Raw genomic sequence first — 21,359 nt, 5'->3', positions numbered from 1 at the left:
GGCTTTGACCAGGGTAGCACCTCCCCCTCCCCTCCTTGCTAACATTTTAGAAGCTTTCAAATGCCAAGTTGCTCTGGAGAGCCTTTCCCTGATTTCTGTCAAGGCATCTCATTTTTTTACACTCTGTAGTTTTGGTTTGGGTGAGATTGTCTTATTGTTTTTAAGCGCATCGGTTTTTATGTTTGGTTTTACGCTTTATGTAAACCGCTGAAAGTCCCTGAAATTGCAGCAGAACAGAAATGGTGTCCATAAATAAATCCACACATTGGGGGGGGGGGGGGGGGGTTTGTTATCGCTTGAGGATGATGCATGCAGCCAGCCCACAAGCAGGATGCCAAAGGCTGAGATTTCGTGAGCCAGGCTGTGATGGATAGTTCCTGCATAGTTACTGGCTCCTTTTCCTGCTTTCAGAGGTGAGATGAGATGGGACATGGCAAAATAAATAAACAAAAAAAGCCTCTGGGGGAGGGGGGGGTGTATCAAAGCCACTTCTGCAGAGCCACCTCTGCAAACCAACTTCCCAAAGCCCAGCCGGGACCTGGCTACCTACATGGGAAGAAGGAAGAGAGGTTTGGTGTGCGGTGGCAAGTGATATAGGGGAAGGGAGTCCGTGGAGGGGAGGAAGAGGAAGAGGAGGAAGAAGGCGGCCCACTGTCAGGTGTCTTTATGAAAGGACAGTGCAGACGACCTGCTGAGAGAAAGACAGACAGACGGACGAAGACAAAGAAAGCAGAAGAGAACAGTCAGTCTTCCCTCCGGCAGCCCACTCCGTTACCCACCCCACTTCTCCTGCCATTGGGCGGTCCATACTCAGGTCCGGGGCCAGGTAGCAGGGAAAGAAGGCAAGCCCCCCGGGAAGCCAAAGAGAATGAGAGGACACTGCCATGGGCAGTGCAGGAGGAAATGGGAAGCAAGGTTGGGGACTATGGAACGGCAGGGCCAAGACAGATCAGCGGGAAGGGCTTGAGCAGCTATGCAGGAAGGTGGAGGGAAGAAAAGAGAGAGCCAAGAGGCAGGAGATGTCAGTAGTGATGGGAAATGAATTTGTACTTGAAGTAACTATATCTGCGCCCCCAAAGAGCCAACCAAACATAGACAATATGGAGGTCCAAAATGTAAGGCATAATGCAGAAGATTTCAGAAGGTACGGCTTTGGACTTACTGCAGGTAGGGACAGAAGTGGTTGGCCAGCTCTTGGGGTCAACCCAATAGGAGACAGAATAAGTCACAGTAGAGGTGCAGCAAAGGATCAGTAGACTAACAATGGCTGCCATGAGCTCCCTACCTCCCATTTCTTGCAGCAGCAGCTCAGGAGATTGCAAAATGCATTAAGGCTATTGGCCATTCCAGATCATCAATCTGACTTCATGAAAAAAAAAAAAAACCTTCAGTTTAGCTCCTCCTCTCAAAGTCTGCATCTGTGTCCTAAGCAGCAGATCTAGTTTGCTTGTGGAAAAGGATACTCTCTGCTGACCCGGCACTTCTTCTCCAATTACAGCCTTTGCACACACCCCACTGCCATCCCCATCACATTATGCAAAAACTGATTCTCCCAGAAGCCAAGATGGCCTCACCACTCTCTCCAGGAAGCGACAAAGATCATTTTATTTGGGCATTCGAAACTTAAGTTAAGAGACTTCTCAGGAAACAACAACTGAATGAAAAACTGCTGCTGACCTTCTACCGCTGCACCATAGAGAGTATTCTAACTTACTGCATCTGTGTATGGTTTGCCAATTGCACAGTAACAGAGAGGACAGTGCTCCAGAGGGCTAACGTCATTGCCCAGAGGATCATTGGTTGCCCTCTCCCCTCTTTGGAAGAGCTTTATAGCCCCACTGCCTTAAGAAAGTTCAAAATATTCTTAAAGATCCATCTCATCCTGGGCGCCATTTTTTTGAACTATTACCATCTGGCAGGCGGTACAGGACTATAAAAACAGGGAGGAATAGGTTGAAAAACAGCTTCTATCTCAGAGCAGTAACTGCTGAATTCTACGATATAATGCAATATTAATGCAATATCAAGGGTTTTCAATTCAATTGCATAGAATGTGAAGGATGTGGGCTATGTTTCATTTTTTATGTATAATGTACTTTGAAGATGGCATTTAATTTCGCTGTATGAGATGCAATGACAATAAAATAAAATAAAATAAACTCTGCCTTTGGTATAGTTTGATAAACAATTTGATTTTCATTGTACAAGGATAGTGATATGAACTTAAATTTTATTTGATCTGATATATTATTGTTTTGGAGTCTGGTGATAGGAGCAGTATTTAAGTATTAGAATAAATAAAGCTTTTCATCCCTCATCATGCTTCCCAAACTATCCATGACCGAAAGTGCAAATGCTTTGCAACATTAATATGTCATGCCTCTGAACAGAAGAAACTGAGAAAGTCGGTTAAAAAAAGGTTGGGGCATCATGATATAAACTCCTCCCCTTGTACACTTGGTGCAATATAGTGATGTATTGTGATCTCAAACACGTATTTTGTCATTCCGGGGTCACTTTCGTTAGGAATGGAGGCCTATGCATGTACACATTCCAAATTTCAAATAATGCACATATATTTAAGTATATCTTGCCAGCAGTTTAGATATTAATGACTGTGTGTCGCATTATTTTGAGGAGACAGCATATTTACACTGTTATACAAGCTGTGTACTCACTACTTTACATTGTAGCCAAGTGTCATTTCTTCAGTGTTGTCACGTGAAAAGATATACTTAAATATTTACAAAATGTGAGGGGGGGGGGTGTACTCACGTCTGTGATATACTGTACATATCAAATTCTATGGAATAACTGGATTCTACCATATTCTGTGAGTGTGAGTTTCAAAACCTGTTTATATGTTAAGTGGAAGGGTGTCCTTCTATTTGTATTAGATGGTATCCCTTTTTTAAAAGTTAGCTTTGGTATAAAGTGCTGGCTTAATGTGCTTTCCTGTAGTTAAAAACAAAAAAAGATCAGCCACCACCCAGTTTGTCTTTTTCTGCCACCATCATTCTCTGCCTAGATTCTCCCAGTGGCAGAAATTGCTGGATATTCCATGTCCTTTAAGCATCAAAGTGCATTTTCTTACTTTCCAATGCAAGGGCCACCTAAGTATTGACAATAAACCCCCAAACCTTCATTGCCACGTTTCTACGGTCATGTCCCTTGAAAGCCACTGTTGCCATTTTTGGCTTTCTCTTTCCAGAGCAGGAGACCTTGAAAGCTGCCTACCTGTTCTGTTGAAGGGTGAGGGTGTCTCAGAGCTAGCCGAAGCCACTCGTTCTTGCTGCCGGAAGAACTCCCGAGGGTTCTCAGGCCGCTGAGCAATAATGGCAGCTGCCTCCTACCAGGAAGCGAGGGGAAGGGGAGAGAGACAAGGGTCAAGCACAGCACAGCCCTTCATAGTATACCCGCTGCCTTAAATACAGACTGAACTCTCTGCCCCATCCTTTCCATGCAGTAGCCAGGTCAAGAGTGACAAAAGTAGACACGTGCCACGCATATGCAATGTGCCCCCCATGCCCCTCCAGCAGGAACAATGGCACAGAGTGACATCAAGAGCAACAGCACGACAAACTGGCTTCCAACGAAATGAATACAAAGCACGCACACACACACACGTTGCTTCCCCCAAGATAAAACTCAGGCCCAACCCTGCTGCTTAAGCACAGACTCCATTCGTTGACATACAACTCCAGCTAGATCACAGCCATCAAACTGAAGCCTACCTTTCCCTGTGAACCTTTGCACACAATGCCACAACCTCATGCAGCAGTACCCTAGTAGGGTGCAAGGGGAGTCTTCTGCCTAGACAATGCATGCTGTGCCCCGGGGCCGCACTCACCTCCACCTCCGACTCAGACTTTTTGGGCTGCTGCCTGTCTTCATCGTCCTCCTGCTCCCCCTAGGGAGAGAGGTCAGCGTCAGCCCCAGGGCACCTCAACCACACCAAAAAGCCCTATTTATGCCCTGACCTAGCATTAAGCTGGAGCAAGGGAGAGCCCTTGGGAAGAATGCCATCTCCCTGGCTGCAGAATCAGTCCCCAAAGTCCCCCAGCCAGCCTTGGTGCTCCATTCTTCCTCCTGCCAAGATCCTGGGGGAAGCCGGCTGCACAACTGGGCAACCTTCCCCCAGCTCCTGAAGCTTCACTTACAAAGATGGATTGCTCCTTCAATCGCTGCTTGGCTTCTTCTGCTTCCAGGCTCTGCTGCTTTCGCCTAGTGGTAAAGGAAAGATGGACATTTGCAACACTGACTCAAGAATCCTAGGCAGAATTGACAGGCTATTTGAGTTTCCTAACATTAAATTGGATGTCCACACTTCAGTATTCTCATCCATCCAGAGACCATGGAGAGCATTTCACACTCTGCTGTTTGTTTGTTTTTTAATCAAACCTGTTACTGGTGTCTTCTTTCAGTGTTCATTAACAGGCACAAATGTTTCATTTGTCATATCTTTCATTCCTCAAAGTCCATTCTAAATCTGGTTTTGCATCTCTGCTTTCTGGCAATAATAACCCTTTGCAGCTGACGGAGGAGGCCAAATTGTAATAATTTATTTGACCACAAGAATTAAAGGGGGCAATGGCGATCATAATGATGTCATCACCGAAGTGGATGGCCCATTTTTCCCCCAATTTGTGGAAATTCTGAGGATAGTTGATTTATAAAAAAAATGTTTTAAGTTCCTGCCAGAATTCAGCAGAAAACTATTCAGGCTCTTATTCAGAACTTAGAAATTCTAAACATCCTTTCACCTGTCAATTGTTCACAACCATTTTACCCTGAAGGATCCAAAGTGAAAAAAACATTGCTGCCATATAATATTCTAAGTTCTGGAAAAATTGTTTTGCAACATCATATTTCAATTCTCAACTTACCTTCATACCTTCTTTTAAAATTGTTGTTTATCTGAATGTTGTTTCTGTGTATAGTATTACATTTTATAATTTATCACTTTATTTTTTGAAAAGCAACTATTTTTCATATTTATTGTTTGATTTTGTATCCTAATGCCTGCTTGAAAATTAACCAAGTCTTCACTATTTCATCCAATTTCTAAAATTTCATCCACCATTTTCTAAAAAATGTAATTCTTCCTAAGCCTTCAGATATAGCAATAGCACTTTGACTTATATACCGCTTTGTAGGGCTGTACAGTCCTCTCTAAGCAGTTTACACAGCCAGCCTATTGCCCCCAACAATCTGGGCCCTCATTTTACTGACCTCAGAAGGATGGAAAGCTCAGAAGGATGGAGAGCTGGTCACGATCGAACTGCTGGCAGTCGGCAGAATTAGCCTGCAATACTGCATTCTAACCACTGCCCAATTATGCTCACATTAATCTATATTATGCTACAGTTAGTCATTGAGTTACAATCGCAACTGGGACCAGAATTTCTATTGCTAAGCAAGGCATTTGTTAGATGAGTTGTGCTTGATTTTACAACTTTTGCCACAGTTGTGAGGAAAATCATTGTAGTCGTTAAGCGAATCATAAAGCAAATCTGGCTTCCCTCATTGATTTTGCTTGTTGGAAGTCGGCTGCAAAGGTGGATCACATGACCCTGGGACATTGCGGCCACTGTAAATACACACCAGTTGCCAAGCACCTGAATTTCCATGATGTGACCATGGGAATGGTGCAACTGTTATAAGTGTGAGGATTGCAAGTCACTTTTTCAGTGCTGTTCTAACTTCAGATGCTTAAACAATGGTTCTAAGTCAAGTACCTGTATGAAGATCATCCCCTGGAATACAGGTCTGCGTTGCGGTCAAGCTACCTCCATTAAAATTCTTTGAGTTTCAACCATATGAACATAAACTTATTTGCTGCTGATACTTTAGGTTTTAACTGACCATAAGCACTTTGAAGTAAGACCTACAGAGCTGAAGTTTGCAGTGTCTTGACATTGAATGATTAGAAATGCCATTTTTGCATGTACCCTGTTTCCCCGAAAATAAGAGCTCCCCAGATAATAAGCCCAATTGGGCTTTTGAGCACTTGTGCTAAAATAACCCCTCCCCTGAAAATAATCCCTCCCTGAAAATATTGCAACACAGCAGCAGCCATGAGGTGACCATGCTCACCGCCTCCTGCACCTCAAAAATAATAAGACCTCCCTGAAAAGGCGGCCAAGCGCTTATTTCGGGGGTCAAAAGAAAATAAGACCCTGTCTTATTTTCGGGGAAACACGGTAGATAAGAGTCTCTAAAGAGTGGCAAAAATGCTTTTGATTCTGGAAAATTATGGAATGTGTAGAGTTTCTTACGTAACTAAATTCAAAACCACAAACCCTTATAGGATTTCTTAGATGGTACCTCTTGTCCGACTCCCGCTACAAAATTAAGCAGAGGGTTCAAAAATTGTCTCTTTTTTACATCCCTTCTCTCTCATTTGTTAACAGAGATGCTACCTTAAACATAGGAATCAAAGGCAAACAGAAGAACTGCATGAATCATCTTTGTAAATAATGGCTGTTATAATAATAAAAAAGACACTTCTCACTCTTATTATGAAGAATAAGCCAAATGATAGAACCTCTCCCCCACACCAATTAGGTCAGCCAGTTTTATAAACATTCATTTCTAATGTTGTTAAGTCATACCTTAACTAGGTATCTTAACTAGAACAATGTTTCACAATCACCACGCTCTGTGGTGGCACAGGGGTTAGAATGCAATATTGCAGGCTAATTCTGCTGACCGCCAGGGGTTCAATCCTCACCAGGCTCAAGGTCGACTCAACTTTTCATCCTTTCGCAGGCCAGTAAAATGAGGAGCCAGATTGTTGGGGGTAATATGCTGACTCTGCATAAACCGCTTGGAGAGGGCCGTAAAGCACTGTGAAGTGGTATTGCTATCTCAACAACTTTAAGAATTGTGGCTCCACCCTTCTTAAAGTTGCCAAGGCTGAGAAACACTGCTCGAGAAGAAAACTGGCAATACTTCTTGAGATCACTAGCCTCTTCCCCATTGATCAGTTATCTAACAACCTCTGTGAGTTGAATCTAGCAGCTCAACAATGTTGGGAAGGTACGTTTTCTGCTGACGGGGATTAGCAGTGAGTTCTGTGCAAGTAGTCCTCATTTAGTGATCACATTTGGAACGGGCAACTCAGTCGTTAAATGAAGTGGTCGCTAAGTAAAACCATGACATTGCTTACAATCTTACTACAGCTTTCCTTCGCTTCGCAGATCTGTGGAGATCATAAATGTGAGGATTCGTTGCAAAGTTACTTTATCACTATCTTAACCATGAACAGGTCCCAACCGAGGCAGTCACTAAATGAGAACTTCCTGTAATGCTTTTGTTGCCATTCTTTCTCTTCAGCAATTTTTTCCCCCCAAAACACAATTGGATAGGGTTTTGATAATCTTCTAATACAGCTGACTGACTTAGTGTAACGTGTAAGTTTTGAGCTGAATGGAATCTCTTGGGGTTCTAGCTAACCGGAGTCAATTAACCGCAGATTGTTCTTGCAACAAACCATATTCTCCCAACTGGTCCATTTAAGCATATGAAAGGAACGGGACCACAGATATCTTGTAACAAGTGGAAGGGTGGCAATCCGATTGCTGGGATAACCTTGCATATCTACTACAAACTACTGGATAAGTAGCATTTTATCTATCTCGGTCATTGTCCAATCTATTTATTTTAGCCTGCCCCAATCCTAATGGACCTTGAGCAGGGAATGGCAAAACAAAAACTATAATATATAAACACACAAGGCAATTAAAAACCATATACTCACAGGTACCCAAATCAACTAAGGTCCAAAATCAGTTTGAATAATATCACTTTAATTTGTTAAAGAACTATAAGAACAATTGGGGCCATATATAGTAGCTTCAGGGTGAGGGCATTCTGTGACCTATTGTCTCCCACTGAAAATGTCACTCACGGAGGCACCTTGCCTATCAATAGAGGAGAGGGTCCCTCAGCAGACCCTCTGGGGACAATGGGACCGCAGGACAATTTTGCTTCTAGTGGTGACATTTCCTGATGCACCTCAGAGCTGCTTAATCAATTAAGCCGCCAGTTAGGTCTTTTGGGCTTCCCATTAAAAATACAGAGAGAGATTATGCTGTAGTCTAGTGCATATCCAACAGATTTCTGTAAATGCTCACTAACAGGGCACAATCAGGGGGGAAAAGGAGTTGCTGTTTCTAATTGTCATATGTTTCCAAGAGACCGAAGAGAGCCATAAAGCACAGTCTGAAACATTATGTATGAACTGGGGAGGCTGAAATCCCCATAAACCAATTGGGAGGACTACCGGCAGTCACTGTATCCCAGTCTAATCAACCCACAGGCATGCTGGGAGAATAAATTCCTTGAAATGTTTTTTTTTTATTGTAATAAATAAAACAAGTTATAGCTTACTCAACAATTAAATATACGCACGGCAAAAGGCTAATCAGTTAGGGAATGAAGCAAGTTTTTGTAAGCTATTCAAATTCCTTTTTGATGGGCAGCAGCACTTGAACTTGGGGCTTTCCGTTGTCAAAACATAGCATGTACTCTTGAATACCTGTGCGGCCTTTTTCCAGTACTGAAGCATAATGTAAGTATCTAGCTGCAGCAGATTCATTAAAATTAGGGCAAGGCAGGCAGAACATTGAGGCACAACTTGGACACACCGAGGACAAGCCAAACAGAAGGAAAAGCAACTGGGCAAGCAATGAGACAAGACAATTTTTACTTCTAATATGAAAGTGTGTCAAAGAAACATCCTTGTATTTCTACATAACATCAATGACGCCTCCCAAAGAGAGGTAGAACTATAACTTCACCCTAGGAGACCAGCAATCTCTTCTAAAAGAAAATCAATCAGACCATGAAAAACATAACATAACCACGATTGGCAAAAAAACAAAAAAAAAAAGATAACAGATCTATATAAAATTCTAAGCCTAACACGTCAAAAGAATAATGGACAAAATTACAGCTGCTCATAAATGCCACCGTCTGTGGGAGGAAGCAGCTTTTGTCTCAGTTGGAGAATGCCATAGATCTGGCTATTGCTTCTCCCACTCACTATTACTACTAACAGCACCCCCACCCTCCACATCCTCCTCCTCCTCCTAGTCCCTCCCTTGCCTATGCTCCTCGATTTGCTCTTCACGCTCCCGGTAGCGCTTCTCACGCTCCTCTTGCTCCTGCCTCTCCTGCTCCATGCGCTCTTGCTCAAAACGCAGCCGCTCATCCAGGGCTTTCTTCCGCTCTTCTTCTTTGCGTAGCTCTTCCTCTTTCTGCAAAGGAGGAAACAGGGATGGTCAATGCCAACTCTAGTCATAACATGCCTCCCATCACACAGTAGAGGGGATCAAAGGAAGCCAGGACCGACCGTGTGTTTTGGGCAGGTTGATGAGCCTATTGGCACCCACACATATGTGTCTCTCAGCCTGAGCTATGTAGAACAGGGGTGTCAAACACAAGGCCCACTGGCCAGATTCAGCCCGCAATGTGGTCGGATCTGACCCGTGGGGCCGGCCTGGCAAATGTAAGGGGCCGGCCTGCATTGCTTTGGCCCCGTCTACCCAGTGCGAAGTGGAAACATTGGACCAGCGTGGCTTCGGCCCAATCTACCAAATGCGAAGAGGAAACAGCAGCTTGGGGAGTCGCGTCAAGCTGGCCACGCCCACCCAGCTGGCCACGCCCACCCAGTCAGCCACGCCCACCCGGCCCTCGAAAGTCAGCCACAGCCCTGATGCATCCCTCAATGAAATTGAATTTGACACCCCTGATGTAGAAGAAGGATGACCAACCTTAGCCTGCTCCCAGAACTGCTCCCTGTTGAGGCGTTTCATCTCCACAGCTGCATCTGTCTTCTGATAGACTGTGCCCTAGAATTCAGAAACCAGTCAGAGAAGTCTCATTGGGACATGTGTGTTTGTGCTCTAGGTTTGCTGTTCCCCCTTAAAAAGCAACCATCCATTCTTACTAGAGTGCATGTCACCTTAATGGAATGATTTCTTCCATTGTGCATGATCATAATTGCATGGGAATAACTGCCTAGACATTTCCCCAAATATATAACTTCCTCTGAAGGAACATGTAACAATCGATAAATCTTAAGAAGCAGGGGTGAAATTCAGCAGGTTCTGACAGGTTCCGGAGAACCGTTTAGTGGAAATTTTGAGTAGTTCGGAGAACCGGCAAATGCCATCTCTGACTTGGCCCCAGAGTGAGGCGGGAATGGAGATTTTGTAGTATCCTTCCCCTGCCACACCCACCGAGCCACACCCACAGAACCGGTAGTAAAAAATGTTTAATTTCATCACTGCTAAGAACTGTTGTTCTTCTGTATTGCCACTCTTAAAAATGAGGCGTTTTGTCCTTGAGACCCAGAAATAAGCTGGGTTCCTGTTGTTTCTGTTCCTATCTCAACAGAGAGAAAAAAGGAAAGAAAACCTAACATGAGGTTGGCTGAGTGAAGAGTGTAGAAGAAGCATTACCACAGGCTGGGCATTCTCATCCTCGCGCAGGCGAAGGCGGTGCAGCACTGGGCTGGCAATGCGTGCCAAGCCATTGGAGAGTCGCTGACCAATAGCTCCCGGGTCTATGTCTTCCACACTGCTAGCATTGACAATGACATCCACACCCTGTCAGAGGAGGCATTAAAATCACACAAAAATATTCAGGATCAGTTTTTTCTGAGACAAGATATGGCCGCCCCAGACTCACCATGTGGAACTGGGAGCCCTTTCAAATAGGGCATTATCAACACATTTTCGGGGAAGACCATCTTTAAATTATTATTTATTACTTATCCTTCTTAGTCTTATTATTACTTATGTATAGGAGTTATCTGTTGGGGTGCTCACGATAGGTAGGATTGAAGCAAGCTGTGATTGGGACCATACCTAAATCATTCGTTCTTTAACTTCCCTCTTTTTTTCCCTTCCTGACATCCTTATTTTTCTTGCAGTCTCTTTGTATCGCTTTCTTTTCTCTGCAAGCAACAGCCTTGCCCCATAAGAGACAGTGTAGAAAGACATTTTTTAAAGGCTGAAATTAAGATACGTGTTACATGTATTTCTAGAGCAATAGAATGCCCCGCTCTAAAGTAAACTAAATATCATGGAATCCAAATATCATTACACTATATGTAAAATGGCTATTATCTCAACGTTTTGGATACAACAGAAGTTTAATTATTGATTTATTCTATTTACATCCCATCTTTTCTCTAAGAGCTCAGAGCAGCTTATAAAAGATTATCTCCTAATTTTATTCTCACAGCAACAATGCGGCAATGAATAAACTGAGCTGAGAGTGAGTGACCAGACCAATATCATCCATATGGCTCTCCCCAATCCGGGTCCAACTCTTGATCATTAGCCTGCTCTGCCTCTCATTTCCACCTGCATGTTCCATTCACATAATTTCTCACCTACCTGGAAGAACTCTGCAATTTTGGCCACGTGGCTAGCACAGGCACACTTGCGGGCATCAGCTACATCCTCTCCAACCTGCCAAGAATGAAAGGGAAGAATGGTAGGAAAGATGAATGCTGAGAAATGTCATTCCGTGCATTGAAAGTAGCAGACATGTTCATCAAGGGTCTCCAGAAAAAATTAACAGAGTCAAAGATGGAGCCAAAGTAGAAGAAAACCAGTAGAGTTCCTTCGGTTTCAGAAATGAAAGGTATTCCAGACATACATTTGGGCCAGCAACAAGAGATGTGACACTTAGACAAAAGCCATATCATTCTGCGAGCAATGTAGAAAAGCAATGCCCCTCTCCTTCTGACCTCTCTTAACTTCTATGGATGCCAGGGTGTTCCCTTCATTTGATGTGATCCTATTGCCCTGATCTTTAGGAAATATGATTCTCATTAAAAGGGAAACAAAGCAAAGCATCATGCATACATTTCTAAGGATATGTCCAGGTCACAAAGAGTCCCAAAGGTGATTTTTCCTGGAAGACCTTTCGCTTCTCATTAAAAAGCTTCTTCAGTTCCAACAGAAGCTTCTTGGATGAGAAACGAAACATCTTCAAGGAAAAACAAAGCCCAGTTGCCTTTTGAAAAAGCACTTTTGGGACAACCATGACCTGGATGACGGAGAATCTTCCATTGACAAACTCTAGAGACATTCTTAGAATTTTTTATTTAAAAATGGATGGCTGCAATCTAAAACATTGTGTGAATGTTTGCTCACCCGGGGAAAAAAAAGTTTTCAAGGATAAACAGAGAAGTGAGAGGAATGGGGAAGAACAATCTCACCAGTGCTGTGACCACCACAACCCTCCACCCCCATGACGATCATGAGAGCCATTTTGTGTAGTCCCCCACTTCTGAAATTCCAGATGTGCCTACTACACAAATTAGGGGGTAGGTCTCCATGGGGACTCCTGTAGCAACAACATCTGGAAAAAGGAAGCTGGAGCTTACAGAGTCAACATGACTTGTATTGCTTTATATTGAATCCTCTTATCGTGGAGGAGTGGACAAGCTCTTCCTAGGGCATGTTGTTCATCCCCTTTTCATTTTCTAAATTAAAATAACAATTTGCAGCTCAGTAGCTGCTCTTAATCAAAAAGCAAGGCATTTATAGGAAGGTCTGCTGCTCAGCAGTATCCAACCATGTGATATCCAGGAAAATGCCAACACCCCCAGGCAGCCAGATAGACATGGTTGCACTTCACAAATACACTCAGCTGCTTCTTTGCCATCTCAATGACTGCAAAACACCAAGGGATATCCTTTAAGTATATTCCTCAAACAGTTTTCTCCAGCCTGGCATCCTCAAATGTGTTCCCTATCATTTCCAAGCAGCATAGCTCTAGCTATTTTGGTTGGTGGTAATTATAGTTATAATCCAACACATCTGGACTGGGGAGGGGGTAATAATCTGGGGGAGGTAATCCTTGAGAGTGTGGACACAGCAGCAGGAAACTGGTGTTCAGGATTTCTAGGCTTCTCCTGAATAACTGGAAAACAGCACTGGACTTTTTTTTAAATTCCCAAGTATATTCCTATCAAGAATTCACTTACTTTAAAAAGTCTGCAAGCTATTTTCTCCCTAAAGAATAGTGTATTTAAACATTTCCATTAGCCAAGGTCTGAGTTAAGTGCTGAAAATGTAGGTTAAAAACTAGGGAGTGATGAAGGAAAGAAAGACAGTATGGTAATGTGAGAATGGGCGGTTTCTGGATGGTGAGGCAAGGGGTGTAAACTTACGCTGTTTATTACCACAGCAATTCCATTAGAGGGCAATACTGTACAATCTACTGTGGTCAATGGAAGCCAGCAATATGTCTGCTAAAAGTACCGGCTTTTCCTTCACTGTATTCCTCAGAGGCATCTTGGTGTTTTCTTGAATAGGAGAAAGCACAGATGTTCTTCACCTTGTGTTGAAAAACTGTCATGTATGACTGGTCCAAAAGTTGGGAGAGACACCAACCTTCATCAGGAGGATGAATTTCATGATATTAGAGGGCCACTTTCTACCTAAATTCTACCTAAATCTTAAGGCTGTTACGCCCAGATCCCAAAAGGACTCCTGTGGTGTAAGAATAGGAAGAGGTGGGGGGGAATGTAATTTTGTGATGAGGAAATCATCACTTGGAAGTTCTTGGAACAATTCTTGGAAGATAGCTAAGCCCACTCAGGGCCAAAAAACACAGTATGTGGAGCTTAAAGATTGTGTCCTTGTACATTTTGTTTTTACCATGAGGGAAACGCATAACTGCATGTTTGAGTAGGGGTTAGGAAGCGGCCTCTTTCTCCTAGCCCCTTGGTAGAACGTATGCACGCACACCATTCTAACCAAACCAGATATGTGACTGTATTTACTAATTATTTTAAACAAAGATAGTGAGAGCAAGGATCAGGCCACTCAGCCTTAGCTATTGAGTATCAATCCAGATAGGACTACTCGATCAAATGAGGGTGAGAGGAGGGAGAAGGAAGAGTATCTGGTTAGTATACATTTTAAATACAGCATAATTTGTTCTTCTAGGCTAGTCAGTTTTATATCATGCATATAAATGAAAACATCAGGAAATGAGAGTGAGCTATTCCCCAGAGAGGGCTTTCTTTTTTAGGCCTTACCCAATTAACGAGGACATATTTAGGCAGGGTGGCCTGGGGATCTTTGACACTGCAGAATCCGTACATCACCTTCTGGTTCTCAAAATGGCTGGACAGCTCTTGCAGGCCACCAGCTGGGGAGAGAAAGCAACACACTCATGGGACAAAGTAAGAGCCAAGACCCTTCTGCTTTTCAGCTTATGATATGCTGTATAAAATGAAATCTGTTTTCTCAGCCATCTGGGGAGATCCCTGTCACATGTCAGGAGCAACTTACTCCCAAATTCAACCCCCACCCCCATCCAGTCTATGCAACTATGCTCTACAGAAGGGAAGAGCAGATATCCGTTTGTGGAGACAAAAACTCCTCGAATTAAAGGCAAGGTAGCATTTGATGCCAATACTCACTTCCTGAGGCTGCCAGCTTCAGATTATCAGAGTCATCTTCATAGGTATACAAAGCCCTGGAATAATAATAATAATAATAATAATAATAATAATAATAATAATAATAATAATAATAATAATGCAAACATGTTGGAACAGGAAAGTTCCAGTATAGAGTATAGAAGCCTGACTATTCTTGCTCTCCTGAACCTGCACAAAGGAAAGCCGGAGTCACTACTAAGAAAAAGACAGTGTGGTTGCTTATATTGCAGAAGTTTTGCATATGTTGATTATTCCAAAAACTGTGCATGGCTTTAGAACACTTTATCTTAAATTAGTTGCAATAGAGACTTCTATAGGCAGGAGTGAAACTCGCCCTTCATAAGAACTAAGCACATTTGGGATCCTTTTCACTTTTCCAAAAGTGAAATCTGTGCCTAATAAAGTTAAGTTATGTGATGCTGAATTAATGCTCTCATGTGATGCTGAATTAATGCTCTCTGCACAGAACGTGTGTCATACCGGCCTTGAAAAAAGACTTATTTAAAATATATTGCTTTCTGCACAGAATTTCACTTCCCAATCAGCTGAAGTTTTTACAATTAAAAGTATCATGACGTATGTTTGCATGAATTAGTATCTGTTTCATCGAAGTCTGAAACATACAGTAGTCTGAGTCAGTGGTGGGATTCAAAAAAAATTATTACCAGTTCTGTGGGTGTGGCTTTGTGGGCATGGCATGGCTTTGTGGATGTGGCTTTGTGGCGTGGCAGGAGAAGGTTACTGCAAAATCCCCATTCCCTCCCCACCCACCTCACTAACCTGCTTCCCAGCTCCATTCTCCTGTTCAGGGCAACAAAAGAAGATCAGCTGAGAGGCTGGGAGGCAGTGGGCATGGGGCCAGACTATTTGCTGGTTCTCTGAACTACTCAAAATTTCCAATACTGGTTCTCCAAAATCTGTCAGAACTGGCTGAAATACCACTTCTAGTCTGAGTTTTAGATTTATGGAGAGGAGTTTGTAAAAAGTGAAACTGGGAAAAATGAAATCAGGAAGTACAACTATTCATGCAATCGTATTAAGAGGAGTCATTCACAAAACAAATACTTATAGGGTAAATAGAAGAAGAGGAAGAGGAAAAGGAAGAGGAAGAGGAAGAGGAAGAGGAAGAAGAAGAAGAAGAAGAAGAAGAAGAAGAAGAAGAAGAAGAAGAAGAAGAAGAAGAAGAAGAAGAAGAAGAAGAAGAAGAAATGGATTGAGGGAAACAGTGTGAAGAAGTAGGCAAGTTACTGTAGGAGGGCCAAACATTTGGTGATGCTCCCCACTTCTAGCCCAAACATCTCAATCCAAAATCTAAGAAGTAAAACGGCTAGTGATCCTGGCCTTGAGCTACTAATGGTAGATGCCAGATTTACTTGTAATTTAATCATCTTCATCCACACTTTGATACCGGATATCCAAGTGGATCTGGCATGCATTAGCAAAACCTTGTAGGGGAAGAGCACTGATGTCATCCTGAAATTCCCCCTAAATCCTCTAATTTTGAGTATTTCAGCAACCAACTCCAGGACTGGGTGGGGTTGTGATGATTATGAGAGACATCTTGTCTGTGGCCAAGGTTTCAGTTCTGGGGAAATAGGGCAGGCGTGCCTATGTGTACAATTGGGCAACAGAGATAGGTTGGAGGTCCTGTTAACTGTTCTGACTGTTGTCCTGCTGAATAGGATGATTTTTTTAAACCTACCTATTAAGACTAGTTTGGAAATTGCCACATCTTGAGAGGAACTTCAGAGAAGGCTCAGAAGTTCCAGGACAACCATTAGGCATGTCTCACATAAATCTGTTCATACTCATACAGGTATACCTGGGTTGTTTTCTCAGAGCAATTAATGAGGTAGCAGGGATTCAATTGAACTTTTTAAAATCATAATTAGATAACTCTCTGGTCCAGATAAGATTCATGATTGCCCAGGACCTCTGCAAAGCAGGTCTGTCTCTGCAGCCTAATGGATTTGGGTGGATTCTAGAGGGTATTTGGGGATCTTCTTAATGATCTTAAGAGCACCCCATAGACTTTTGGATTCAGGAGGCAACTTTAATACTTAATACGTTTGCTCCCAAGTGGCCCCTTCCCATTAGCCAATTCTAGGGAGCTCTTTGGAAAATATAGGAGATGAAGCAGTAGTAACTACGCCTGGAATGCTGGTGGAGGAAAAATGAAATGTGAATCTGAATGCGTAGGGGCATGAGCTTATGTTCAAGCCTACACAATAGCAGTAAGAGCAAGAAAGCATCAATCCTGTGCTGCTAATCTCGCTTTAGATGAATGTTCAATTCTTGCCAGGGGAAGGATGAGCAGGAAGAGCTGCCACCTGGCTTCTGTGACTTGTTAGTCCAACATTTTGATAATAAAAGTCACTTTCATTGCAGTCTGGATTTTCCATGAACAAAGACAGAAAAGGTGGCTGGGATAATGTCTTGTAATGTCTTCTAGGACTCCTTTCAGCCTATGGACTCCAAGGAAGTGGGACAGGGTACTGTCTAACAAGCTGTCTTGATCCATGCTTCTCTTAGCTCCTTAGGTTTGCTTAATTTTATGGGTGGTGTGGGACGCACACTAACTGGGACTAAGTCTCTAAAGGAGGGGATGATATCAGCCATCTTGAAGGAGGCAGCGGTACACTGCCATTTCAAGAGGCTTCTTTCACCCCAGCTCTTTCGGACAACTATTGCCTTGTCTTCAACCTTCCCTTTTTGGGGAAAGTTATAGAGAAGATGGTGAGGCATCAGCTAACAAACATTTTAGAGGAAGCAGATTATTTAAATGGCTTTTAGTATACATCTCCACCTTTTCACCTATATACCTCAACTTCTGATTAGAGGTTCAGGAACCAAACAGCCTGAAGTTAAATCCCAGCAAAACTGAGCTACTGTTTAGTTTACACCTGAAGCTGTCTGTCAGCTTCAGGTGTAACTCTGAAAGGGTTGTTCTAAACCAGTGATGGCAAACCTATGGCACGCGTGCCACAGGTAGCACGCAGAGCCATTTGTCAGGGCATGCGAGGCGCTGCCCTGTTAGCTGGCCAGCGCGCATGTGTGCGCTGGCCAGCTGAGTTCACCATTTTTAAAAGCCATTTTTCGCCCTCCCCAGGCTCCAGAGGCTTTATAGGAGCCTGGGGAGGGCGAAAAGAGCCCCCCACCCTTCCGGAAGCCCTCTGGAGGCTTCAAGGACCATCCGGAGGCTTCCCTGAAGCCTTCTGAACACTTAAAACGATCCTCCAAGCAAACTGGAAATGACTTCCGGTTTGCTCGGAGGGTCGTTTTGAGCGCTCCGAAGGCTTCAGGGAAGCCTCCGGACAATCCCTGAAGCCTCTTGAGGGCCTCTGGGGGGACGGGGGAGGCTCTTTTCGCCCTCCCCAGGCTCCTATAAAGCCTCTGGAGCCTGGGGAGGGCGAAAAAAACATGTAAAAATGGGGGGAGGGAAACGCCTTTTGTGCGGGCATGCGCACTGGGGGGCACGCATTGCATTATGGGTGCGGCACGCATGCACCCCCCATGCACTCCCCCCACTTGTGGCACGCGAGCCAAAAAAGGTTCGCCATTGCTGTTCTAAACTCACAGTCTACTAGATGGGTAGGTAGAAGGCATGATCAGGAGCTCTTCAGTTTTGTGCCAGTTGTACCCTTCCTACATGGATTGGGAAGTTTTAGCAACAGTGACTTATTCTCTTATTACCACCACTGGACTACTGCATGGGGCTGCCTTTAAAAAGTATTCAGAAACTGTGTTTGTTGCAAAATGCAATGGTGTACTTGCTGGCAAACAAGAATCACCATAGCTACGTGACACCCATTAACACAGGGCCTGAACTGGCTATAATTTGTTTCTAATTACAGATGCTTTTAGCTTATAAAGCCCTATATTGCTTGGTTTCAAACTACCTCAGGAGCACTTCCACCTACCAGATGCATTTTCCTTGTTCAAATCTGGCCATTTTTATTGCAATCCCTATTTTGGAACTCTTATCTCTTCTTCTCAAGGCCAGAATAAACTTACACTGGTGGCTATTTGGAAGTTAGTGGAGGCTGAACATTTCCCAAGATCATTCAGGAAATAATTGTTTGGTGTGATCTTATTGTCTATATTGCTCAAGTGTTGTTGATTGTATGAAATATTGTTTTATTCAGGTCAAATTCCAAGAGCCCATGCAAATTGCAATGGTATAGAAATTAAATAAGCAGGAAACTTTCCATTTTCAGAAGATAGAAGTAAGCTTCTTGATGAATTGTTACTTGATTCTGGATATATATTTTTTTGAATACCTACCTGAAATATTTGTGTTCTTGAACATCACCTTAAGTGTAACAATAGAATTATTGGGGAGGTTGAAGTGTTTCATTTGTTTTTTAAAGGTGCCTTCTAAAAATATTGTCACTTCAAATCTCAGATTTTATGTTGAATTTGACGTCTCCTTAGTAAGAAACTAAGAGGTATGTTGTATTAAGGTATTAAGGCAAAGAGTGAATCTAGACCCTCCTAAAAAAACTGAATACCAAACATCATTGGGTCCAGAATATAATTCCTCAGAAGATCTCAAAATAGCTCAGATGTGAAATCACTTGTCTTCTAATAAGAGGGTTGAAAGCACCTCCCACACTAATGTTGCAAAAAATTAATACCACCCAGCACAATCCACAGGCTCTCATTGCCTTAGCCTAGTAGTTGATCAAAGCAACACTGCGTCATTGTGTGCATGGAGATTCTCAGTCCTCCCGGGTCATGGTTGTCCCAAAGGTGCTTTTTCCTCCAGAGGATTTCCAGAAAAATTGCAGACTACAGGAAACATTTGCGCTTCAGTTTGAGATGCAGACAGCACAGACTCATCCCCATCAGCCCATGCTCAACAGTGTAGGGGCGCAGGATGGAAAACATGATGCAGAAAGCATAGCCCCAACTTCTCATTGAAAGAAAACCAGAAAGTCCAATTGCTTTTTGGAAAAAAAAGCACCTTTGGGACACTGCAGCATACAATACAATACAATACAATAGCAGAGTTGGAAGGGACCTTGGAGGTCTTCTAGTCCAACCCCCTGCCTAGGCAGGAAACCCTATACAGTTTCAGACAGATGGCTATCCAACATCTTCTTAAAGGCTTCCAGTGTTGGGGCATTCACAACTTCTGAAGGCAAGCTGTTCCACTGATTAATTGTTCTAACTGTCAGGAAGTTCCTCCTCAGTTCTAAGTTGCTTCTCTCCTTGATTAGTTTCCACCCATTGCTTCTTGTCCTGTCCTCAGGTGCCCTGGAGAATAGTGTGACTCACTCTTCTTTGTGGCAACCCCTGAGATATTGGAACAATGCTATCGTGTCTCCCCTAGTCCTTCTTTCTCTTAAACTAGACATACCCAGTTCCTGCAACCGTTCTTCATATGTTTTAGTCTCCAGTCCCCTAATCATCTTTGATGCTCTTCTCTGCACTCTTTCTAGAGTCTCAACATCTTTTCTACATCGTGGCGACCAGAACTGAATGCAGTATTCCAAGTGTGGCATTGTGACATAAGTTCTGCCCTTAAGTCCATGTGACCTTATGACAGGATTGGCAAACCTTTTCAGCACCGAGTGCTGAAACGGGAGCGTGCGTGCCGGAAAACGGAAGAGCAGCTGCCTAGTGTGCATGCATGCACCAGGAAGATGATCTTCCAGTTTCTGGTGTGTGCATGTACACCAGCCAGCTGGTCTTCTGGTTTCTGGTGTGCATGCATACTCAAAGATCAGCTGGCCAGTGAGCGTGCGCGTGCTGGATACTGGAAGATTATCTTCCCCAGTGCGCACATGCTGTTGTTTTCCAGCACTTCCGCATGCATGAAGACCAGCTGGCCAGTGCGCTGGAACCCGGAAAAGCAACAGGTGACGGATCACATGCCTAGAGAGATGGCTCTGCGTGCCACTTCTGGCATCCATGCCATAGGTTTGCCATCACAGCCTTATGATGTCTGTGGAAAAGGGGGGGGGATCTTTCATCATGATGCTGCTTCTGTCACTCTAATTCACTTGCAGACCCCACGGAATATAACAGAAAATAAATGGAAACTATATTTAAATATGTTAATTTGATAAATGTCAATTAAAATTAAATCAAAATTAATTTTTGTCCTATTCCTGACCAATTTTTGGAGTATATCTCCTGGCACGCCCCTCAAAAATGGTCCTTAGTCCAAAACGATTCAGCACCCTTACATAACAAAAGCATCCCTAATATCATCCTCTCTACCAGAAAACATGAAAGTGGTTAAGATGTGTTTTTTTTAAAGGATTTGGAGAGGAAACATTAAAAAGTTGACTAGTTAGCCGTTTAGAATATGCCCCAAATAAACTGATGGAAAGTATTATTAATGACAATTTTCTATAAGACATATAGGAAGCCAAAGGAGATAGTTTCTACAAAAATGCAATGGTGTTTATCTACTTGAAGGGTTTTAAGACAAGACTAGACACATTTCTTGAGACTAAAACTATCAACACCTTGTAGTCGTGATGGCTCTATTATTGGCAGCAATTGCTAGTTACAGGAGAAATGATGGGAGATTTTTGTGTCATGCCTGTGTTATGGACCTCCCATACTCAAGCTTCTTGGCGTTTTCCCCATCAGAGAAAAGCAAAATACAATCACGTATGTCAGCAAATTCCCCAAAGCATCTGCTTGGCCATTGTGGAGACAGCATTGGCTAGGAGGGCTCGGGACCAAATGAGGCGATCTCTTATTAGATGTATCTTTATATTGTCAAAATATTTCAGAGATCTCGGAAAGAATGACAGATTAATAATTGGCTGCAAAGCAAGGTGTCGACTGCTCAGCCTCGACAGAGTTACCTTCCTAACAGTTCCTGCAAAATAACGATCATCGCAAAATTGTGTTAAAAGAG

The 21,359-nt window shown here is 43.1% G+C and overlaps 1 protein-coding gene across 7 annotated transcripts in view; it reads right to left on the bottom strand.

Annotated features, from left to right (window-relative positions):
* DBN1 (drebrin 1) overlaps positions 1–21,359 on the bottom strand; it is a 49,610-nt gene that overhangs the window by 4,867 nt on the left and 23,384 nt on the right. For 5 of the 7 annotated variants that reach the window (XM_081936939.1, XM_081936941.1, XM_081936943.1 and 2 more), the window contains 9 exons: positions 14,459–14,514; positions 14,072–14,184; positions 11,412–11,486; positions 10,470–10,616; positions 9,780–9,857; positions 9,112–9,263; positions 4,161–4,224; positions 3,851–3,910; positions 3,238–3,349 (listed from right to left, as the gene is read on the bottom strand). In XM_081936939.1, coding sequence (XP_081793065.1) covers positions 3,238–3,349; positions 3,851–3,910; positions 4,161–4,224; positions 9,112–9,263; positions 9,780–9,857; positions 10,470–10,616; positions 11,412–11,486; positions 14,072–14,184; positions 14,459–14,514 — 857 coding nt within the window. The remainder of the gene's footprint in view (positions 1–3,237; positions 3,350–3,850; positions 3,911–4,160; positions 4,225–9,111; positions 9,264–9,779; positions 9,858–10,469; positions 10,617–11,411; positions 11,487–14,071; positions 14,185–14,458; positions 14,515–21,359) is intronic. The other 2 variants (XM_081936940.1, XM_081936945.1) reach the window with 1 other exon arrangement.

This window comes from Natrix helvetica (assembly GCF_964273705.1).
Source record: "Natrix helvetica genome assembly, chromosome: 1".
NCBI classification, from domain to species: domain Eukaryota; kingdom Metazoa; phylum Chordata; class Lepidosauria; order Squamata; family Natricidae; genus Natrix; species Natrix helvetica.
The sequence above is the reverse complement of the archived record's forward strand: the minus strand, read 5'-3'. Positions and strand labels throughout refer to the sequence as shown.